Raw genomic sequence first — 21,879 nt, 5'->3', positions numbered from 1 at the left:
TCACACTTATTAAGAAAAGTAAAATATTGAAATTTGAAGTATGATTTTTTGTGTTTTCCTTGAAATAAATTTCATAAGAAGATGTAAAAAGAATTTCTATTGGTTATTGATTATGAAGAAAAGAAGAAAGAGAGTAAATTAAATGCAATTTCATGAGAATATGTAAAAGTGAATAAAAGTTGGTTATTTTCTTATAATTTGGGACATCAAAAAGTGATTTTTTTTTTCTTCTTATAATATGGGACGGAGGGAGTACGTTTCTCCTCGCTGTTAAAGAAACAAACAACTGCCAACCAATGCCTTTGTTCTCATCAATCATATACCAATCAATTATAAGCACTTCTAACAGACAAATCACAATGCTTCTCACTATTCCACTACACAAAGTCCTTTCTGGTAGCATAATCGTTAGGTGACACTTGAAAAATAAATTTGACTACCAAGCCAGCATGTTTCTTTCATATCTTTGCAATTGAAAAATAAACTTTCACTTTGTGTCAAAAGATCAAACAAGACAAAATTCAAACGTCTGATCTTCCCAACTTGTTTTTTTGAACATCTTCCCAACTTGTTAAGGAAGATATTCTAGATATCGATAGTAAATAACCAACAACTTCTTACATATACACACAGAAGTTAATAGTACATTTTATGGTGACCAAAAAAACTCGGTCGTTTCAAAATTCTATGAGGCTACAAGTTTTGATTATGAAGTGACTTGCTTACTTGCGATGCCAAGACTGTCGCCTTGGCTCTTGAGCTCATTAACAACAAGCCCCGCGCTGCCCGACGTTGATGTTGCCGAGCATTTTTAGCTCGCTTTGGAGCTAACCGATTGTCCCTTTCCTCAAAGGCAAGTCTGAATTTTTCAGCTACTGATAATTCAGTAGAGCTTGAAGAAGATGAAGAAATGGGCATTTTTGCAATCCCATGCATTGTCCATGTCTTGGGATCAATATCTTTGACAACTGCATCATCTAATATGATATTTGGAAATGCTTCAAAAGGAACCTGAGTTCCCATAAATCCAAAGGGAGAAGATGGCTTAGGATTTACTATGATACGCGGGCACTCGGCGGATAAGTCCTCCAGAGAATTATTGTCGATGTTAGGCTACAAAAACAAAATATTTTAAGATTCAAACAACAACAGAATATGCAAGTTTGTTTATTTTTTTTATTTCTGAAAAGACAAAGATCTGCCTTCATTTACAAATTTACAAGTTACCATAATCCAGAAAGAGAGATTTAAACCTCATACCCATATTAGCCACCTGAGTGATTGTGCACCACTAGCAATTTCTTTAGTATCAAGCTCCTCCCAAGAATCCTCTTCAACATACTCTAGCCTTGGTTTAAATATATTTGAGCATCTCCGCGCTGTGTTGTCACTCCTTGGACACCCTCTGCAATATTAATTACGGTTCATTTCCTGTTATGAGGTTTGTAATCCTAAGTTAAAACAACTTTTCAGCTAGTGTGGTTATGGTAAGAGAAAAGAAAAACATTATACCGTATAGTAGGAAACAACAACCTTTATTAGAGGGGGTAAAAAACTTCAGTTTCAAAGTTTAAATAAGTACATAATTTCCCACCTTGTTAATTTATAAAAAAAAGTATGAATATAGAAATACAATAACTTCCCGAGTTTCATATAACATTTCAACTGCAAGAAGAAACCAAATGACAAAGCCAAATTTTGGAAACATAAAAATAATTAGCAAATAGATATATCTTGATCATATTTATAAATGAACTTAATTTATATAATCTTACTACAAAAGAATGACAGATGCAACTGTATTGTGAACATGGTACTAAAATGGTCCATTGAAGCAAAATTTTCATTTTCCATTCCAAATTAAGTATTAAATGACAAACAAAATACACTTGAAAAGCAATACAATGGGTCAAATTTATTAACATAGAATTATAACTTAAAAAGGATAAAAGCAATATACATACCCACATCTCAATGTCTCCAAAGAATGGCAATGCTTCACAAGTTCAGAAATACCAGTAGCAGTAATTTTGGTGCACCGGCTGCAAATAGTCTCAATATATCAAGTGACTCTGAAAGAAAGAAATATAATATAAAAAACACACTAGAAAGAAACTACTAACTACATATATGTTTTTCTAGAATGCAATCACAATATGCTAACCCCGTGTGTAGTTGTTGACAGACAAGAATCAAAATGAAGAAAATAAATAATCATCACATCTGATGCAAGCAAAGTGCAAAACTATGAAATTATAAAGGAAGACCTAAGCAAAAAGCTAAATCGGTGTTGATCACCTACATTCAATAAACTTGTGACAGCAAACTATTTCTGGGAAATGCCGGCCAGCAAAATATAATGTTCACATAAACTTAAGACTGAAACTATAGCTTATTGTAAGAAATGTTTATGAAATTTGAATATTCATCAAAAGATTATAATTGCATACCTTATATCAAGAGCTTTAATGAATCTACATACTTCAGTTGCTTTTACCAAGCCAAAATTCGAAACATCTGAGCCAGAGACATCAAGGATTTCCCAGGAATCATCAGCTAATGCGATCAGGACATCATCATTCAGCAACTTTCTTCGTCTAGCAATAGCTGCCACCGCTAACTGTCATTAAAGGTTACTTCTTCAACCGTCATGTACACAATTAAGGATACTCTTTTTAGACAAGTATGTGCATCAGGATAAATGATGCATTAAGAGATTAAAAGAACGAAAAGATCATTCTCTTCCAAACTACCTTAATTTCAGCTGGCAAAACGATAGCAATCTCATCCAAATCTTCAACAATATCCTCCAAATGTCTTCCAATAAGTCCAATGCAGAGGTTAACTAGACTTCGAGGCTTTGTCTTCTTAGTTAGCAATCCTGCACAACAGATTTCTCAAAGAATTAGTTAATGCCATGCCATCTTCTGTAGCATATGCTTGGGGAAAAAAAACATTGGAACATGGTTACACCATCCCAACAAGGCATGTTTGGATTGGCTTATTTGAGAATCTACTAGCATAAGCTTTTGAGTTGAGAGATTGTTTATGAGAGCTTAAGAAAACAACTTATAAGGTGTTTTTTCAGCTTATTTCCGTAAGCTCTCTAATATAGCTTGTGAAAACAACTTATAGATTATACGGAGTATGAAATTAGTTTTACTTTACTTTACCAGTTATAAAAATAGCTTATACATACACTTACATAATAAACGCGCTTAATTAAGTAGTTTATCCTAACAGGGCACGGTATTTGAACCAATGACCTAATTTAAATCACACAAACACCTAGTGACTAATTCAAATACCAACAAACTTCAACCATCCTATTCAGATTCCAAATTCAAACCAATCTACCCCAACAAAATTCATCAACTTATATCATAACAAACACAGAATCTAAGGTCAAAGCACTTAGCACACCAATAAAAACATAAAATCAACCACAATAAAAGAGTGTTTTTATGAATATTTGATTTAGTTTACCATATTTTTTTTCTGCTTGACATTATCACAAACAGTTGCACTGCAATTCAGAGTTTTCTTAAACAAACAAAAGCATGATAAGAGAAATAAAATTGGTTGAAAGAATTACCAGGAAATTGAAGATGGGTGATTGTGGTAATGGTGGAGTTGGATTTGAAGTTGGATTTGGGATTAATATTGAGGTTTTGCAAAGATGTAGCTAATGATTTTGCACCTTTATCTTTATTATTATTATTATCCATCAAAAATTGAAAAAACAATATAGTAAAAGAAAACGAGAAAGACAATGACCCAGAAAAGAAAGAATTCAGAGGAACGAGAAATAGAGGACAAGGATTTTGTCCTAATTTTACTATATGCCGACATTACCTAGGATTATTTTATTTCTAATATTACTTTTTCATTTAATTTAATAAAAATTATTTTTTGTCAAAAAAAAATATTAATTTTGGTTGTACAAGAAAAATTAATATTGTTTTCATTTTGGAGTTGGATCAAATGAAAAAAATTAATCGATTTTGTTTGGTTTAAATAAAAAATTGAATTGAACTAATTCGGTTTGATTTTTGTTTGATTTTTAAAAAAATTAATTAAACTGAAAAAAGATTGAAATCAATATTAAGAATTGATTTTTTTGTTCACTTTTTTAACACTTCTATGTCTCATCAATGCAAAGTAAATATAAGCAAAAGTTACTTATTATATGATTAATATATAATATATTTTGACTAAATTATAAACTAGATACATTAATCATACAATAAATTTAAAAAGTAATTTTTGTTTATATTTTGTTATGGAGGGTGTATTTGTTACTTCAGCCGGCGGACAAAAGTCCTAAAGAACTTCTTAAGTCTAATTTAGAGGCTTTGTCTAACATGCACCACCACATTAAGTGGTGCATATTGCACAAGTTCGTGATATCGTTATAACGAATATGAATTTTACAAAATTCACCGTGTTGGACATAAATTTGGTATTTATCAATTAAATATAATTGGTGGGTCCAATATTTATTTTGGAGGTTATATTATCAAAATAAAACTTTCAAAGTTGGTGTCGAGAACTCCCTATGTCGAAGCAGAAAAGCGTCTCGAGAGCTGTAGAGGATGCGTATAGTTTTGGTTTTACCAGGAGGCTATCGAAGGCGCAAAATCGAATCAAGAGATAGTTGGGCCAAGCCCAAAAAAGAAACAACGAACGGCCCAAAAGATCTTGGCGCGCGCTGAAGGAATGAAAGATGAAAGTGGAGAACGTGGTCGACGTGGCAAGTGAAGGAGCGTCCAGATGATCGAAGAACGGTTACCACTTTGTAGTAGTATTTATAGTAGTTTTTCATTCAGAACAAAGGTCACAAAATTTATACAAACACTCTCTCTAAAAATTCTAAGTACTCAGCGATCGAACGAACGGAATTCAAAGGAGAAATGTATGTTTTGTGAACCATCTTTATTTGTAATTGTTTTTCATTCAATGCAATGCAATTTGTTTTCCAGTAAATTTTTCTAAGTCTGAATCCAGATACTTGCTTGAGAAACTGCTACTTCGAGGCGATTCGAATTAGTTTCTCTTGTATGCTTTAAAATATTTTAATTCCTAAGTGTTTGTTTCCTTATTCAAACGAACATTCAAACAGTTTTCTTGAAACGAACAAACACAAAATTGTCCTGAGATTTACTAGTTGATCTCGCGAGTTTAAATACTTAAACTAGCGGTTGTTTACCAAATTCCAACGTAAACAAATTGGCACGCCCAGTGGGACTGGTTTTGTGTTTGTTAAAATTGTGTTTATTTTTATGTTGTGGGATAAAAACTTGTTACTTGCATATAACTGATGATAAGTTAGGTTATGGTTAAAACTACTCAGAGATCTAATCCTAGTAAAACCCCAAATTCTAGTGCGATGAGTAGCGAAGCAAGTTCGAGTGGTGGAGTCGATCCACCTCCACAAAGTTTAGTAACATCTGAGTTGGTGAATGTTCCAATATTCTCCAGTCCAACCATTTCGACTGTGCATGATGTTATTCCAACTTTGCCAATACCAACTATGGCAATTCCGTCCGTGACTGCCGGTCTTGGACGTTCGAAACCACCATCAGGTCAGAGTTTTATGTACGGGCCTCCCCCTACACTTGGCTTAGGGATGCCAAGTTTCGAATCTGATAGGTATACTTCGTCAAGGGTAACTCCCACACCCTTAACGACTGCATCTGTGTTGTCTTTGAGACAGCAAATGGATGAGAGTAACCATGAAATGGTTAATCTCTTAACACAACAAATGGGTACTGTGTTTAATCCGTTAATTCAGAATACCAACGAGAGTTATCAAATGTTGGCATTTCAAATGAGTCGAATTGCAGATTTTTTTGGGACACCCCCACCACCTCCTAGAGTAAATCCCATTACTCCACAAGTAATATTACCTGCAATGTCTTCGACTCCAGTGCAGCAAAGGCCAACCTATGTGGCTACTGAAACGGTTCCTAACCCAACACCTACACCAGTTGTACAAGAGGAAACCTATTATCCTCACGAGGTTAATCAAATGCCTCAAGTAGTAAATCAAAACCCTCCTGTTATTAACCCAAATCCACAAGTGGTACATCAGAACCCCCCAGTGGTAATGGTTAGGAGGAACCAGGATCCTGACGAGGTAGTGCGAGAGGTGCAAAACAATAATTTGCTTGGCCAACACAATTTGGCTAACATGGTCGAAACGATTTTGGCCCAAAATGGCCTAAACACGGGCTGTCGAAGGCCAAACTTTGTCTCTGCCTTCACTGAATATGTGCTGCAAACCGAGTTACCAAGAGGTTGGAAAGTCCCAAAATATACTAAGTTTGCCGGGGACACTAATGAGTCAACCGTAGAACATATTGCCAGGTATCTAGCTGAGTCTGGGAATTTGGCGAATAATGAAAATTTGCGAATGAAGTATTTTCCTAATTCGCTTACCAAGAATGCATTTACTTGGTTTACAACTTTGCCTCCCAATTCGATCAATAGTTGGGCCCAATTGGAAAGGATTTTCCATGAGCAATTTTATATGGGCCAAACTAAGATAAGTCTGAAAGAGTTAGCCAGTGTAAAAAGAAAAAACCAAGAGTCAATTGATGACTATCTAAATAGGTTTCGTTTGCTGAAATCCAGGTGCTTTACTCAAGTGCCTGAACACGAGCTAGTGGAAATGGCTGCTGGTGGGTTAGATTATTCAATTCGAAAGAAATTGGATACCCAATACCTTCGAGACATGTCACAGTTGGCTGACAGAGTGAGACAAATCGAAAGGTTAAAAGCTGAAAAAGTTAGAAATTCTAAGTTTCAGAAAAAGAAAGAAATAGGTTTTGTTGATTCCTATGATAATGAAATTGATTATGAAACGAGTGATGAATACTTAGATTTCGACGATAGTGATATTAATGTGGCTGAATTAAAGCCTGGGCCTCCTTACACTTGCAAATTGTTGAGGCCGTCGAATGGAAAAAATCCTATCGAACCAAAAAATGATAAGTTTGTTACGAAGACTTATACTTTCGACATCACTAAATGTGATGAGATTTTTGATTTATTGGTGACTGACGGCCAAATTATTGTGCCAAAAGATATGAAAATACCACCAATAGAACAAAGAAAGAAAAGAGGTTATTGTAAGTTTCATAATTATTTGGGACATAAAACTTATCAATGTGTTGTTTTCAGGGATTTGGTGCAAAAAGCGCTGAATGAAGGAAGGCTGAAGTATGCTGATAAGGCTAAGCCTCCAATGAAGGTAGATTCAGACCCTTTGCCACCCGCAGACGCTACCTATGTCGAAGTCTATGACTGCAACATGGTTGAAGTGATAGACGCTGCTGCTCCAATCAAGGCTGTGCCTGAAGAGGAGTATGAAAAGAGGGTACGTGAGGTGTACCCCAATGCTGAGGAAGAATTGGTGGACTTCCTAAATAGGTGCAAGCTGAAGAATGCTGAAGTGATGCTTTGCCCTAGATGCAGTGCTGTGTGTGACAAAGAGGCTACTGCAGGCCTTCAAAGTGTTGTACCTTATGCTGAAAGCAAGAGAAAATGGCCAAAATCTAGGCCAAATCAAAAAGCTTGGCCTTACAAAGGGGCCAATTGGGGAAAACCTATTACCAAAGGCCTTTCGATCCAGCAGAGGCTAGGCCCCCAAAACACTTTCAAACCATCTGGGAGAGCACCTGTTAACCAATGGGTGAGTGGACAGCACGTCACTTTTAATCGAAGGATGATGGATAATGGAAGCTCTAGCAATGTTAATGTGAACATTGTATCTGAACCCAAGGGTTCAAAAGTGGTAGCTGGGAAGGAAACAGTGAATGCTGCCACTGAAGTCAACAAATACTCTTATAGGAATAACTATAAGGGAAAGAATCCTATGACCCGCACTCAGTGGCGAAGGTTCCAGAGGAAGCAAAAGTTGACAGCAAAAGAGGCTGAGGCTGGGGGCAAGGCTGTTGCAACCCAGAAGGTTGAAAAGGTTGAAATGGCCAAGAGGCCAGCAAAGGAGAGGCTTTCCATAATATTGGAAGAGCCAATAGCTGAAAATGCCCAAGGAGGGGCAGAAGATGAGGATGACATGGAGGATGATGATCTCCTGGATGAGGGGTCTGATTTTGATGTCATGGTCAATGTGGTGTCGATTCTGCCACTGGAATATGATATACCTACTGAAGTCAATGAGCTGGAAGAGGACTTCGAAGCCCTCAATTTGGCTGATCATAAGCCAATGTGTTATTATGTTATGCAAAATGGTTGCGTCGAAGAGCAAAAAGCTGTCTTCGAAAAGCCAGATCTGGGAATGCAGAACCACTTGAAGGCTTTGTTCATTAGGGCAAAAGTCAATAATGTGGGAATCAATAAAGTCTTAGTGGATGGAGGAGCTGTGGTGAATATCATGCCTCACTTCATGTTGAAGAAATTAGGTCTCTATGACACAGACCTTCATTCCCACAATGTGGTGTTGGCCAACTATGAAGGAAAAACTGGTCATTCCCTGGGGGCAGTGCAGTTGGAAGTTTGTGTTGGTAGTACAGTTCGGAAGACTTTGTTTATGGTCATAGCTGCCAAACCTAATTACAATCTGTTATTAGGTAGAGAATGGATACATGGTGTTGGAGCTGTTCCCTCAACCATGCACCAAAGGTTAATCATCTGGAGAGAAGATGGTTTAGTCGAGAACGTAGAAGCAGATCAAAGTGCATATGTTTCAGAGACAAGCACTGTGACTTTACAGACTTTCGACAAAAACCTGGCCTCGATTGCTCCTTGTGGTGAGCAAGATGCTGCCTTCGATCCAAATGAAGTGGTATCAAAAAATGTATACCACTCAGTTAAGTTGCATCCAACCCATGGCTTTTGTTGGGAAAGGGAAGACATAGAGAAACCCTTGTGTGAGGATGCATACCCACCAGTGTCTGGATGGGTCAACCATGATGAGTTTAATGATTGAGTCCCCAGCATGGGATCGAATTACGGCTTACGCAGCCGAGAATAGAATCAAAATGGCTCTTGAGGCCATTAATGTTCAAGAAGATATGGCTGTCGAAGCCAATGATAACTTAAGGGACAAACTGGCCTTGGAGGCTAGTGAAGTAAATGATGGGAAAAAGCAAAGGTTAGATTGCATCTATGATGATGAACCTTTGGGTTTTGAGAAAGATCCACATAGTTCGATTCAGAGAATGCAAGCCCAAGACCCTTTGCAGGAGGTTGATATTGGAGATGGCTCTGTTAAAAGGCCAACTTACATTAGTGCCAATATAAACCCAACCTCAAGAGAAAAAATGGTCGAGTTGCTTAAGAAATACAGAGACTGCTTCGCATGGGACTATAACGAAATGCCTGGGTTAAGCAGAAATCTTGTGGAGCATAGGCTACCCCTTCGACCAGATAAGAAACCTGTAAAGCAGCTTCCAAGGAGGTTTGCACCAGAAATCATGACAAAGATCAAAGCAGAAATTGAAAGGTTGCTTAAATGCAAGTTCATTCGAACAACCAGGTATGTGGAATGGTTAGCTAACATTGTTCCTGTTATTAAGAAAAACGGATCACTTAGGGTTTGCATAGACTTTAGAGATTTGAATAATGCTACACCTAAGGATGAATATTCCATGCCTGTAGCCGAAATGTTAGTTGACTCAGCAGCAGGACATGAATATTTGAGTATGTTAGATGGCTACTCAGGTTACAATCAAATCTTTATCGACGAAGATGATGTGCCCAAAACCGCATTTCGTTGCCCTGGTGCTTTAGGCACCTATGAGTGGGTAGTGATGCCTTTTGGATTAAAAAATGCTGGAGCAACATACCAAAGAGCCATGAACTTAATTTTTCATGATTTTATCGAAATATTTATGCAGGTTTACATTGATGATATTGTTGTGAAATCCTCTTCCCAGGATGAACATATCGAACATCTTAAAAAATCGTTCGAAAGAATGAGAAAATGTGGATTAAAAATGAATCCACTGAAATGTGCTTTCTGTGTACATGCAGGAGATTTCCTTGGCTTTGTTGTGCATAAGAAGGGCATAGAAATTAATCAAAATAAGACAAAAGCTATCATGGAGACAGAACCTCCAGGAACGAAGAAACAGCTTCAATCTTTGCTAGGAAAGGTCAATTTCTTGAGAAGGTTTATATCAAACCTAAGTGGTAAAGCTCAACCTTTTTCTCCACTGCTGAGGCTCAAGAAAGGTGATGTATTTGAATGGGGAACGGAACAACAAAAGGCATTTGATGATATCAAGGCATACTTGTCGAAGCCTCCAACTTTAATGCCTCCTATTCGAAACAAAGAAATGAAGTTGTATATCGCAGCATCAGATTCGACTATTGGAAGCATGCTCGCACAAGAGGATGAAAATGGCGTAGAAAAGGCTATTTACTATCTAAGTAGAATCTTGAATGATGCTGAGACTAGATATAGTCCAATTGAAAAGCTTTGTTTATGTTTGTATTTCTCTTGTACCAAACTTAAGCAATATATCAAACCAGTTCATGTTTATGTTTATTCTCATTTTGACATCATTAAGCATATGTTATTAAAACCAATTTTGCATAGTCGAATTGGGAAGTGGTCTTTAGCTTTAACTGAATATTCATTGACTTACCAACCCCTGAGGGCTGTAAAAGGTCAAGTGGTGGCTGACTTCCTTGTTGACCACTCGGTGGCTGAGACCCCAATAACATACGTAGAACATGAACCTTGGATATTGTACTTTGATGGCTCGAAGCACAAACATGGTACAGGAATTGGAATCTTAATCATTTCTCCTTCAAAGATTCCAACAAAGTTTAAGTACAAGATTAATGGAACTTGCTCCAATAATGAAGCCGAGTACGAGGCTTTAATTGTAGGTCTAAAGATTATTTTGGACTTGGGGGCAAAACATGTTAAAATCAGAGGAGATTCTGAATTAGTAATAAAACAATTGACAAAGGAATATAAATGCATTCAAGAACATTTGATGAAATACTTTGTCATTGCCTTCTCGTTACTAAAACGATTTGATTCGTGTGACATTCAACACGTGCCCCGGATCGAAAACCAAGAAGCAAATGACTTAGCCCAAATTGCTTCTGGTTATAAGGTAACAAGGGAAAAATTAGATGAGATAGTTGAAATCAAAGAAAAACTAATCTCATGTGAGGTAATATCCCATCAGCTGGGGGCAAATGAACCAAAGGTCGAAAAGGAGTCCGAAATGACTGATGCACACTTTGATGAAGCAATGACTGAAGTCTTCGTGATTGACAATTTGGCTGGCACGGATTGGAGACAACCCATTGTTAAATACATAGAAAATCCAACAGGTACAGCCGATAGGAAGGTTAAGTATAGAGCCTTGAGTTACACAATCATGGGAAATGAACTATTTAAGAAGACTCCTGAAGGGGTTTTGTTGAAATGCCTAAATGAAAACGAAGCGTATGTAGCAATGTCAAACGCCCATAGTGGAGCCTGCGGTGCCCATCAAGCAGGCCATAAAATGAAATGGCTTTTGTTTCGACAAGGCTTGTATTGGCCTTCTATGCTTAAGGACTGCATAGAATATGCGAAAGGCTGTCAAGAGTGTCAAAAACACGCAGGGATACAACGCGTTCCTGCCAGTGAGTTGCATTCGATTATCAAACCTTGGCCTTTCAGAGGGTGGGCTTTAGATTTAATTGGTGAGATAAGGCCCGCGTCATCCAAGAACCAACGTTATATACTAGTTGGGATTGATTATTTTACCAAATGGATAGAGGCTGTTGCCCTGACAAATGTGGATCAGGAGACAGTGATCAATTTTATCCAAGACCATATTATTTATAGGTTTGGGCTTCCTGAGACGATCACTACAGACCAAGGAACAGTGTTTGTTGGTCGAAAGATGCAAGATTTTGCTGAACAATTGGGTTTTAAGCTAATGACTTCGACGCCTTACTATGCTCAAGCAAATGGCCAAGTTGAAGCAGCCAACAAGGTCATAATTAGTTTAATTAAGAAGCACGTTGCCCAAAAGCCAAAGAATTGGCACAAGACCTTGGATCAAGTCCTATGGGCATGTAGGAATTCTCCTAAAGAGTCAACAGGTTCGACACCTTTTCGACTAACATATGGTCACGATGCCGTGTTACCTGTTGAAATAATGATGCAGTCGATTCGAGTACAGAGGCAATGGGAACTACCTCCTGATCACTATGAGAACATAATGTTAGATGAGTTAACAGACGTGGATGAGGAAAGGTTGCAGGCGTTAGATGCTTTGATTCGACAAAAAGAACGAATTGCTAGAGCATATAACAAAAGGGTTAAATCCAAACTCTTTGACGTAGGAGACTTAGTTTGGAAAGTCATCCTCCCCATGGACAGACGAGATCGAGTCTTTGGAAAATGGTCACCCAATTGGGAAGGACCATTTAAGATTTCTCAAGTTTTGTCAAATGGAGCTTATGAGATTGAAGAGTTAACCCCTGAGAAGCGTTCAGTCAATATGAATGGCAAATATTTAAAGAAATACAAGCCAATGTTGCAAGAAATAACCATAAAAAATGAATAACGCAAGGATAAAATTTGCAAGATGGTAAAAGAAAATGCCAAGAATCAATTTTTATTCATACAAAATCAACAATACAACCAATCATTCAAGAATGTTCAAGAAAGTACAAGAATTGGTTGAATGTTGAAGGGTAACCACTTAAGGTTTACCCTGAACCCGAGTTCCCTCATCCTTTGAATCAGAATTGGAAAGTTCTGAGATCTGAGAGTCTTCATCCTCAGAAGAAGGAGTTGGAGTTCCAGGGTATTCTTCATCAGGCTCTAGGGTACTGAGGAACTCAAGGTAATCCTCATCTTCATCATCTGAACTAGAGCTTGAAGAATCAGAAGAGAGAATGATGGTTTCTACTACCTTGGCTGGTGCCGGCCTAGGGCGAAGGATTCTAGTGCGTGGAGGTTTGGAAGCTGGAATCTTGATTCGTCCCCTTCCAAGAGGACGTGGTGTGCTTGAGCCCGGGGTAGAGGAAGGAAGGTCTTTCTTGTTATCCATTCTTTGTGGAGAGGTGTTGATGCGCTAATTGGTGCAAAGTGCTGAATAAAAGAGTTGCAAGGCGTGGGTATTTATAGAAGGATTAATACGCGTTAATAGCTAGGCAGTTACAACTAACCACGGTCAGTTTGCATAGGAAATGCCATTGCATTAATGCTCAAAGCCATGTAGTTAATTATGTTGACTGCTTTGGAAACATGTTCGCTTCATTCCTTACGAAGTGCCATTAATAAGGCTTGGGAAAGTGGCCCAAAAGAAGGAAAGCAAACAACAACAAAGGAATAAAATACTCAGCCAATATATGAACATGCAGCATCAAAAAGCCAAAACGGGCATGCATTCAAAAGGCGTGTACGAAATTGTTTGACAATTGCTAGTGTTAAAAGATTTACAATTACAACATCCAAAGAGAACAACAAACTTAAGACAAAAAGAAAATTTATAAAGTCAAGGTTGTTGAGATGTTGAAGGAGGCTTTCGATTGGCCGCTTGAAATTGGTAATACTGAGTTCGAATGGACGCCAGCTTACGTTGTAGCATTTCCTTATCACTAGCAAGGTGCTCAACTCGTTTCTGGACAGCTAGACCATCACTGTAGTGTTGGATACCTTCACGTGCTAGCTCATCAAGCTTAACCTTTTGTGCTTCAATGGCTACTGCAGCTAGCTTCTCCATCTTAGCCTCTTCCTGTCGAATCTTTTCCTTTAGCGCTTCGATTTCAGATTGCCATTGAGCAATATTATTCTCACAAGCCACAAGTTGCTCAAGAGCTTCATCAGAGGCAGCCTTGATAGTTGTGACCTCTGCATTGCAACTATTAGCTTGCTCGAAATGGTGTTGCTGGGTGGCGAGCAGAGATGTCAAGAGGCTGCTAGTCCTGGTTAGGAGCTGAGATTGACTAACGAATTGTTCTAAAAAGGTTTCAGCCTGAGTCACTAGAAGGAACATGGCTTCGTCAGTCCTTGGGTTCTGCAGCTTGCGAAAAAGGGCTTTGATATTGTAGTATATAGAAGAATCATGTTCAAGCAGGCCCAGCATATCCCCATTAAGGATCTCTCGCCTAAATCTGATTTCGTGCTCAAACTGTTCTTGCGCAAGTGCATCTTCCTTATCTTCCGTGTTCCCAACAGCAGAACTAGAGGCGCCATGACTTGATAAAAGCTTGTTGAGTGCATCTGCCGGGGTTAAATCTCTTAGCTCTTTGGCAAGTTCAGCCGGTAAGACAACAGTAGGAGGAGGTTTCGACACAGAGGTTCCCTCTTCACCAAGTGAATCACCAATGCAGGAGTTCCCATCATCAGAGTCGAAAGTGTCAGCACTGGGTGAACTAGACTCATGGTTTGACCCACTTGGTTGTGGTTGATTGGTAGTGGAATGTTCGCCATCAACGGTTGGCCTTTGTTCATTGGAAAGGTTGGCAGCAGGGTCAACTTGAAAATTGGTTGGAGGATCATTTTCAGCTAATACTGGGGCAGGGTTCGTCAAAGGATGTTGTTGCGGTAGGCCTTGATCAAGTTGGTCCTCTTCATTGCTAGGCTTAAGGGTATCATCTTCGAAAGCGTGGTGAGGCGAGCCATGAGCTTTGGGTGGTGATGAGGTTTCAGTAAGGACGGCCGTTTCGACAGGCTGAGGAGATGGGATTTTCTCTGCAACATCTTCAGGATGTGCGTCGCTTGGTCCTTCGACCACCCCCTCAGCCGCTTTGCTAGGAGTAGGCTCATCCTGAGAAATAACTTGAGCAGAGTTTTGTGGCTGAAACAAATAAAACCATGAAAGAATGAGTAACACAGCCGAAAGCTGGAGAAGTAACAAGAAATAAGAATGGCTTACTTGGGCTTGAGGGATAGCAGAAGCTTCAGGCTGTGAAGTTGTTTCTTTTGCAGTAGCAGAAGCCTCGACAACAGTGGCTGCAGCAGGAGACTTTCTGTGCTTCTTTTTCTTCTTCTTCTTCCTCTCCGATTGCTCTAAAGGAGGGTCCTCAGGTGATGCCAGAGTATCAGGTTGTGCCTCAATCTCAGAGGACTTGTGTTCAGGAGTACCTTCTTGGTTGGGTTGGTGTTCTTTTTTCTTCTTCTTCTTTTTCTTCTTCTCATCAGTAATGGGTTCAGCGTTATGAGGGAGATCTTGAATAGTGGCAGTGTTAGTCTGCTCAGGGATGGTCGAAAGGACAGGGATATCCTACAGGCCACAGTTCAGTAAGTTCACATTCAAGACAAAAGAAAAAGAAGTCTTAAGCTAAATGGATACCTTATCTGGAGCACTCGAACAAGTGGTTGGAATAGGTCTTTGTTTCTTCGAAACAGAAGGAGTTTCAGTTGAATGAGACCTTTTGCGCGAAGCAATCTGGAAAGGGCATATCAAAGTTAATATGGACATCCTACAAAAGTGTGAGAAGCCACAAAAAAGGCAAAGGCTTACCTTTAGTTCAACCTTAGGTGGTGGAGGAAGAGGTTTGCTGGAATTGCTAGAACCTGCTTTCGACTTACTCCCTGCATTGGAGAAGTGCGCATAAGAGAAAAGCACGCAAGGTAAAAATGATGCAAGTAAAAGTAAAACTAAAAGAATACCTCTGGCGTTCAATTTCGACTTAATCTTGTTCAAAATAGATGAGTCGAACCCATTAGAGATAGCAGTGAGTAAGGCAGTCTTGTCAACCAGGCGTCCTTCATAGTGTCGAGACCACCAGGTAAAAAATTCCCTAGTGCAGGCATGTGAGGGAGCGAAGTCGAATGGGGTAAGCTCATAAGAAGGCTGATTGAAGTGGTTCAAGAATGAATGGAACTGTGGTTCTGTCATGCCATGCTTGCCTAAACAAATTTCCCTCTCTTCCAAGTATATGCTCTTAGGGAGTATTTGAGTTAAGCCAAATTGGCGAGACACCAGGTTTGGGAAGTAGCCAACTAACCCAAAATCTCCAGAGGTCAAGCCAATTCGACAAGACAAGACTGTAGGCGTCAAGTAAGCATTCCAAATGTTGTTGGTTACCGTCTCAAATTCTGGTGGAGAAGGAAATCTGTGAGTAAACCAAAGAGGACCAAGTGGCCTGTCCACAAAAGGAGCAAAGCTAGGCTTAAACTTCTTCAGGCTGAGAAAAGCATTAAAATACTGTTGGAAAGCTACATCATAACCAAGGCCTCTTTCCCTAGGCACCATCCTCGCCAGCCTTGTGCCTTCGATTTGACGTGTTCTCGATTCCTCATAGTATGGCTCAGGTAAGAAAAGGTCGAGCTCAGCATGAAAGGTGGCAGTTAGCCATAGTTGCAGCAACCAAAAAGGGCCAGCACCCAAAAAGGTAGATCCATCGCCTGTTCTCTTAAGGTGTTCACAAGCATCCCTCATGGATTCATAAAGACATCCAAGAACAAGTCGAGCAAAATTGAATTGTTGGCATTCATGTAGTTGAATAGCCATAGGGATGAATTTCTTGGCTACTTGGAGAGATTGAGTGCAGAAGACATACTGCGATAGCCATAAGGTTAGGAAAGCAACGTGTTCCTCGTCACTTACTTCATCGCTAGTCTTTCGATTTTCCACGATGTATTTGGAGTAAGACTTGTTTCGAAAATCAAATTTGATGGTGTCGGAAGCTTTGCAAGGATCATAAGTGTCGCCAAGAGGCGATAAGCCAGTAATGGCAGCAACATCCAGCAGTGTAGGAGTCATCATGCCACATTCGAAGTGGAAGGTGTTGGTAGAAGACTCAAAGAAGTGTAAAGCAGCAATAATCATCTCTTGCTGGTATTTAAGGCCTGTCCGAGAGAGCTGAATAAGGTCATAAATACCACAGGCTTGCCAAATATCAGCCTTATCACGTTGTACCCTGTCTAACCAGCCAAGATATTGGTCATTCAAAGAAGGAGCCGATCGAAACACTCTGTTAGGCGCCTTGATATAGCTAAAATTATAGGGTTCACTAATGAAAACCCTAGGAGCACAAGGTTTATAAACAGGAAAGATAGACAGAACCTTGGAATTACGGCTTTTATCACTTGGTTTGGGTCCCCCAAAAGCATGCACAAGGTTATCAACAGAATAAGGAAAGATTAATTGACCTTCCCAAAACTTTTGCAAGTCCAGACGTAACGATGGTTCTGGAACCACATCCTCATCGTAAGAAGAAAGAGTGGCGGCGGTCCACTTACCGGCGTAAGGAAGGAATTTTCTGACACCTGAATCTGACGCCATTGATGAAGGTATAAAGATGGCGTGAAAGAATGGTGATTAGGGTTAAATTTGGGAATCACAAGTTGTTTGAGACAGTTGAGGAAAATCCGAGTGAAAAGAAAGTTGATGACTTGGTGATAAACAGAATGGTGGGAATAGGAAGCTTTTTGGAAGCAAGAATTCAAGAAAGAATCGCAGAAGATGAAGAAGAAGATGAACAGTTGACAGAGCGAAAATTGGAGAAAAACGCAATAAAGGAAGAATCTGGCTATTTATAGAGGCACACGGATTGAGGAAAATAGCAAAGTTTTTTCAACTTCCTATGTTGACAAGTGTCCAAACCCCTTGACAGGTGGAAAGAAAAAACAAGTTTTGGAGCCAATCCAAAGTTTTGAATGGCAGCCTAAACGATAGGAGAGATAAATGGAAAAGAAAGTTATCCATTAATACTTTCAAAAATGCCACTTCCTCTTTCGATAGACACCGTCGAAAATGGCATTTTTGGGGGGCAATTTGTTGGACATAAATTTGGTATTTATCAATTAAATATAATTGGTGGGTCCAATATTTATTTTGGAGGTTATATTATCAAAATAAAACTTTCAAAGTTGGTGTCGAGAACTCCCTATGTCGAAGCAGAAAAGCGTCTCGAGAGCTGTAGAGGATGCGTATAGTTTTGGTTTTACCAGGAGGCTATCGAAGGCGCAAAATCGAATCAAGAGATAGTTGGGCCAAGCCCAAAAAAGAAACAACGAACGGCCCAAAAGATCTTGGCGCGCGCTGAAGGAATGAAAGATGAAAGTGGAGAACGTGGTCGACGTGGCAAGTGAAGGAGCGTCCAGATGATCGAAGAACGGTTACCACTTTGTAGTAGTATTTATAGTAGTTTTTCATTCAGAACAAAGGTCACAAAATTTATACAAACACTCTCTCTAAAAATTCTAAGTACTCAGCGATCGAACGAACGGAATTCAAAGGAGAAATGTATGTTTTGTGAACCATCTTTATTTGTAATTGTTTTTCATTCAATGCAATGCAATTTGTTTTCCAGTAAATTTTTCTAAGTCTGAATCCAGATACTTGCTTGAGAAACTGCTACTTCGAGGCGATTCGAATTAGTTTCTCTTGTATGCTTTAAAATATTTTAATTCCTAAGTGTTTGTTTCCTTATTCAAACGAACATTCAAACAGTTTTCTTGAAACGAACAAACACAAAATTGTCCTGAGATTTACTAGTTGATCTCGCGAGTTTAAATACTTAAACTAGCGGTTGTTTACCAAATTCCAACGTAAACACACCGTTAGATTAAAAGTTTGTATCATATAGATCATCAATGTCAATTATTTTTTAAAAAAAAATCATTTTTACAAAATTCATAATCTGTCATTCTTGATGGGATTCAATGACATATCAAATAATTTTCAATTTTTAATTTTTTTATTAATTTTACAGTAACATAAGTATAAATTTATTATTGGATAAAAGTAACATAAGTATAACTTTATTTCAAGCCTATATACTCCATTCTTCCCAAAATATAAGAGCTACTTTGACTAAATGACAATATTCATTTATCTTGTTTTGATTATATTTTTTAATAATATATAGATATAAATATTAACATATAAGATCTTGTTTGATTTGTTTTGATTAATATTTACAAAATATTAAATTTTTATAATTTTACTGATAAAAAATTAAAGATATTAGTGATCAAAATTGTATATTAACATATCTGCATTAGTGAAACCAACACTTATATTTTGAGATAGAGAGGGTAGTATGTTAGATAGATGATTTCTAACTAAGTCTAACTAGGGATGGCAACGGGCGCCCATGGGTGCGAGTTTTACACTTACCAAACTCACACCCGAAATCATCACCCAAACCCAAACCCAAAGGCTATTCGGGTGGCAAAACAACACCCACGCCCACACCCATTGGGTTCGGGTTTTTTCACCCAAACCCAAACCCGCAACACATTTGAAAATAATTTGCAAATTTAAGAAATTAAATTACAACATAGACTTTGAATTAAATTACAACTAAAATTAAGGTATTCTAAGGAAATTCAAACATAGACTTTCAAGAAATTACAACATAGACTTTCAAGAAATTAAATTCCAACAAAAATTTAAGGTCTTCCAAGAAAATTGAGGGAGACTATGGGGGTAATTAGGTAATTATAAAATATTTCGGGTGGGTGTATGAGTTTCAGGTGTGGGTTTGACTGATATCAAACCCACACCTATATTATCGGGTGTCACCCGAACCCAAACTCAAACTCAGTCAAATCGGGTTTCGCCCATTGACTTGAGTTTAGGTTCGAGTGGGTCTTTCGAGTTTGACTTTTTTTGCCATCCCTAAGTCTAACATAGCAAAGACATTAATAAATTACCATGACCAAGAAAAGCAGCCGGGTTTTCATTAGTTGAACATCAACATCAACATGGGCGACTACAAAGATTAGAATTAATTTATGTAGTTGGTGTTGGTCTATGACCATAGAATAAAAATGCCCATAATTTTATCTACGTAGTTGGTCTAATTTTTTATTTATTTTTGTGACTAACGTAGTTGTTCTAATGTTGACGGTCTTTCTCCCATTACATTATCCATAAAAAAAGCGTGATTTTTAAGTCTAATTAATCAAAATACAAATTTAAATTTAATAATCCTTCCAATCTTGTGTTTTATAAGAATAATGTACATTTTCATTAAATTTTCAGAATTTTCTCTCATCTTTTTCCATAATTCCATCCCTCAAACATCAATAATTCGGAGTTGTATCATCTCAAATTTTCACCATGTTTTTTTTTTTAATTCAAGGGTTGATTTTATCTCCTTTATATTCTTTGCAATTTACCAACACTTAGATTAAGAAAAAGGAAAGAAAACACGAGGAAAAATTGAAGATGATATAAATCTCAATAATTCATTCATTCTCATTTTTTATGACATAAAATAGTGGTTAAAATTTTGTTGTTATCACATTTTTTTTTTCTTCTTGTATTTCGGTGGCTAAAAAATTCACCTTAAGATTTTGTTTGGATTAGTGAAATGAGATAAAATGGAGTGATATATAGTGGTACAGAGAAAGATTCAATTGTTTGAATTCTTTAAAACTGAGGGGAATGAAATGATATATGATGGTATTCATTCCATCATTTTCTCTCATTTTTCTTCTCCTCCAATTTGGGGTGTATTTGATGGAATACAACCACTTTATAAAATTGTCCAAACAATTGAATGAAGTTTATGTTCCATTCCGTCCCGCTCCACTTCATTCCAATTTATTTCATTCAGCTATGTTGCATTATGTACCATCAATCCAAATATAGCCTAAAAGTGTATAAGTGGAGTATCTGAGGTTCGAACCCCGGGTCCTGTACATATAATACGATGTCTCTGTTAACTGACCTAAGCTCACATAAACAATCACTGGCGGAACTGGAAAAAAAAGTTGGGGTAGACCGAGAAAAAAATTATAATGTATAAATTAAAGAAAAAATAAAATTTGCACCGATTGAAAAAATCATTAAAGTGGTAAATTCTCGTTGACCATTTTTTTTTTTTATTAATAGAGAGAAAATCATTGAAAAAATTTACAATGTATAAATTCTCGTTGACCATTTTTTTTATTAATATAGAGAAAATGCAAGGGTAATTTAATCAAAAAAAATAATTGGCTTTAATGCATTTTTGATCCCCCTATTTTGAAAAACTTGAACTTTTGATCCTCCTATTTTAAAAGCCAACTTTTTGATCCCCTATTTTAGTTTTTTCTGAATTTTGGTCCCTCATCTCAATTTGGTCAAAGTTTTGCTTATGTGTCATGCTCATTGATGATGTGGCAGTGTCCATATTGACACATCATATTCCATGTCATTATTATTATTTGTTAAAATCAAATATTATGTGTAATTTATTAATTTTTAATTAAATATTTGGGTAATCTAGTAATTTTTAATTATACATTTGGGTAATTTACTTGTTCAAATTTTTTTTGGGTAATTTATTAATTTTTAATTATATTTTCGAGTAATTTACTATTTTTAATTATATATTTGAGTAATTTATTAATTTTTAATTAAATATTTGGGTTATTTAGTAATTTTTAATTATATATTTGGGTAATTTACTAGTTTTAATTATTTAATTAATTATTTTTTATTTTTTTAATATTTTTAAAACATAATATTTGATTTTAAAAAATAATAATAATGACATGGAATATGATATGTAAATATGGGCACTGCCACATCATCAATGAGCATGACACATAAGCAAAACTTTGACCAAATTGAGATGGGGGACCGAAATTTAGAAAAAACTAAAATAGGGGATAAAAAAATTGGCTTTTAAAATAGAGAATCAAAAGTTCAAGTTTTTCAAAATAGGGGGATCAAAAGTGCATTAAAACCAAAATAATTATAACTCCATTAAATTTTCAGATTTTTCTCTCATCATTCCATGATTCCATCCCTCTCTCACATCTAATTCATTCATTCTCATTTTATTAATTGACACGAGTTTCTCACCTAACATTACTTAAACATTGGAAAGTTACCAAGCAAAAATAACAGCCTAATTTTGATTTGTTAAATGTCAACATCATAGAACGAAAGAATCTATAGTGTACAAATTAGACTTAAGAATTCATTCATTGTGACTTAT

At 37.3% G+C, this 21,879-nt stretch overlaps 1 protein-coding gene across 1 annotated transcript; it reads right to left on the bottom strand.

The window, feature by feature from the left end:
- Nucleotides 1–343: 343 nt before the first annotated feature.
- On the bottom strand, nucleotides 344–3,826 carry LOC123920559. The gene is made up of 6 exons (XM_045972838.1): nucleotides 3,596–3,826; nucleotides 2,754–2,881; nucleotides 2,451–2,620; nucleotides 1,965–2,042; nucleotides 1,261–1,405; nucleotides 344–1,113 (listed from the first exon to the last, which is right to left on the bottom strand). The coding sequence occupies exons 1-6, from the start codon at nucleotides 3,726–3,728 to the stop codon at nucleotides 694–696; spliced, it is 1,074 nt and encodes a 357-aa protein (XP_045828794.1). The 5' UTR covers nucleotides 3,729–3,826; the 3' UTR covers nucleotides 344–693.
- Between the last annotated feature and the right edge of the window lie 18,053 nt (nucleotides 3,827–21,879).

This window comes from Trifolium pratense, linkage group LG4 (genome assembly GCF_020283565.1).
Source record: "Trifolium pratense cultivar HEN17-A07 linkage group LG4, ARS_RC_1.1, whole genome shotgun sequence".
In the NCBI taxonomy this organism is placed as follows: Eukaryota; Viridiplantae; Streptophyta; class Magnoliopsida; order Fabales; family Fabaceae; genus Trifolium; species Trifolium pratense.
This window is presented reverse-complemented; position numbering and strand designations above follow the sequence as displayed.

Bases quoted from the DNA above. Each gene is read 5' to 3' on its own strand.
- LOC123920559 (XM_045972838.1), bottom strand. From the start codon at position 3,728: ATGGATAATAATAATAATAAAGATAAAGGTGCAAAATCATTAGCTACA. The intron at 2,621-2,753 runs GTAGTTTGGAAG...CTTTAATGACAG, and splicing joins TTTTGCCAGCTGAAATTAAG to TTAGCGGTGGCAGCTATTGC. The intron at 1,114-1,260 runs GTATGAGGTTTA...TTGTTTTTGTAG, and splicing joins CACTCAGGTGGCTAATATGG to CCTAACATCGACAATAATTC.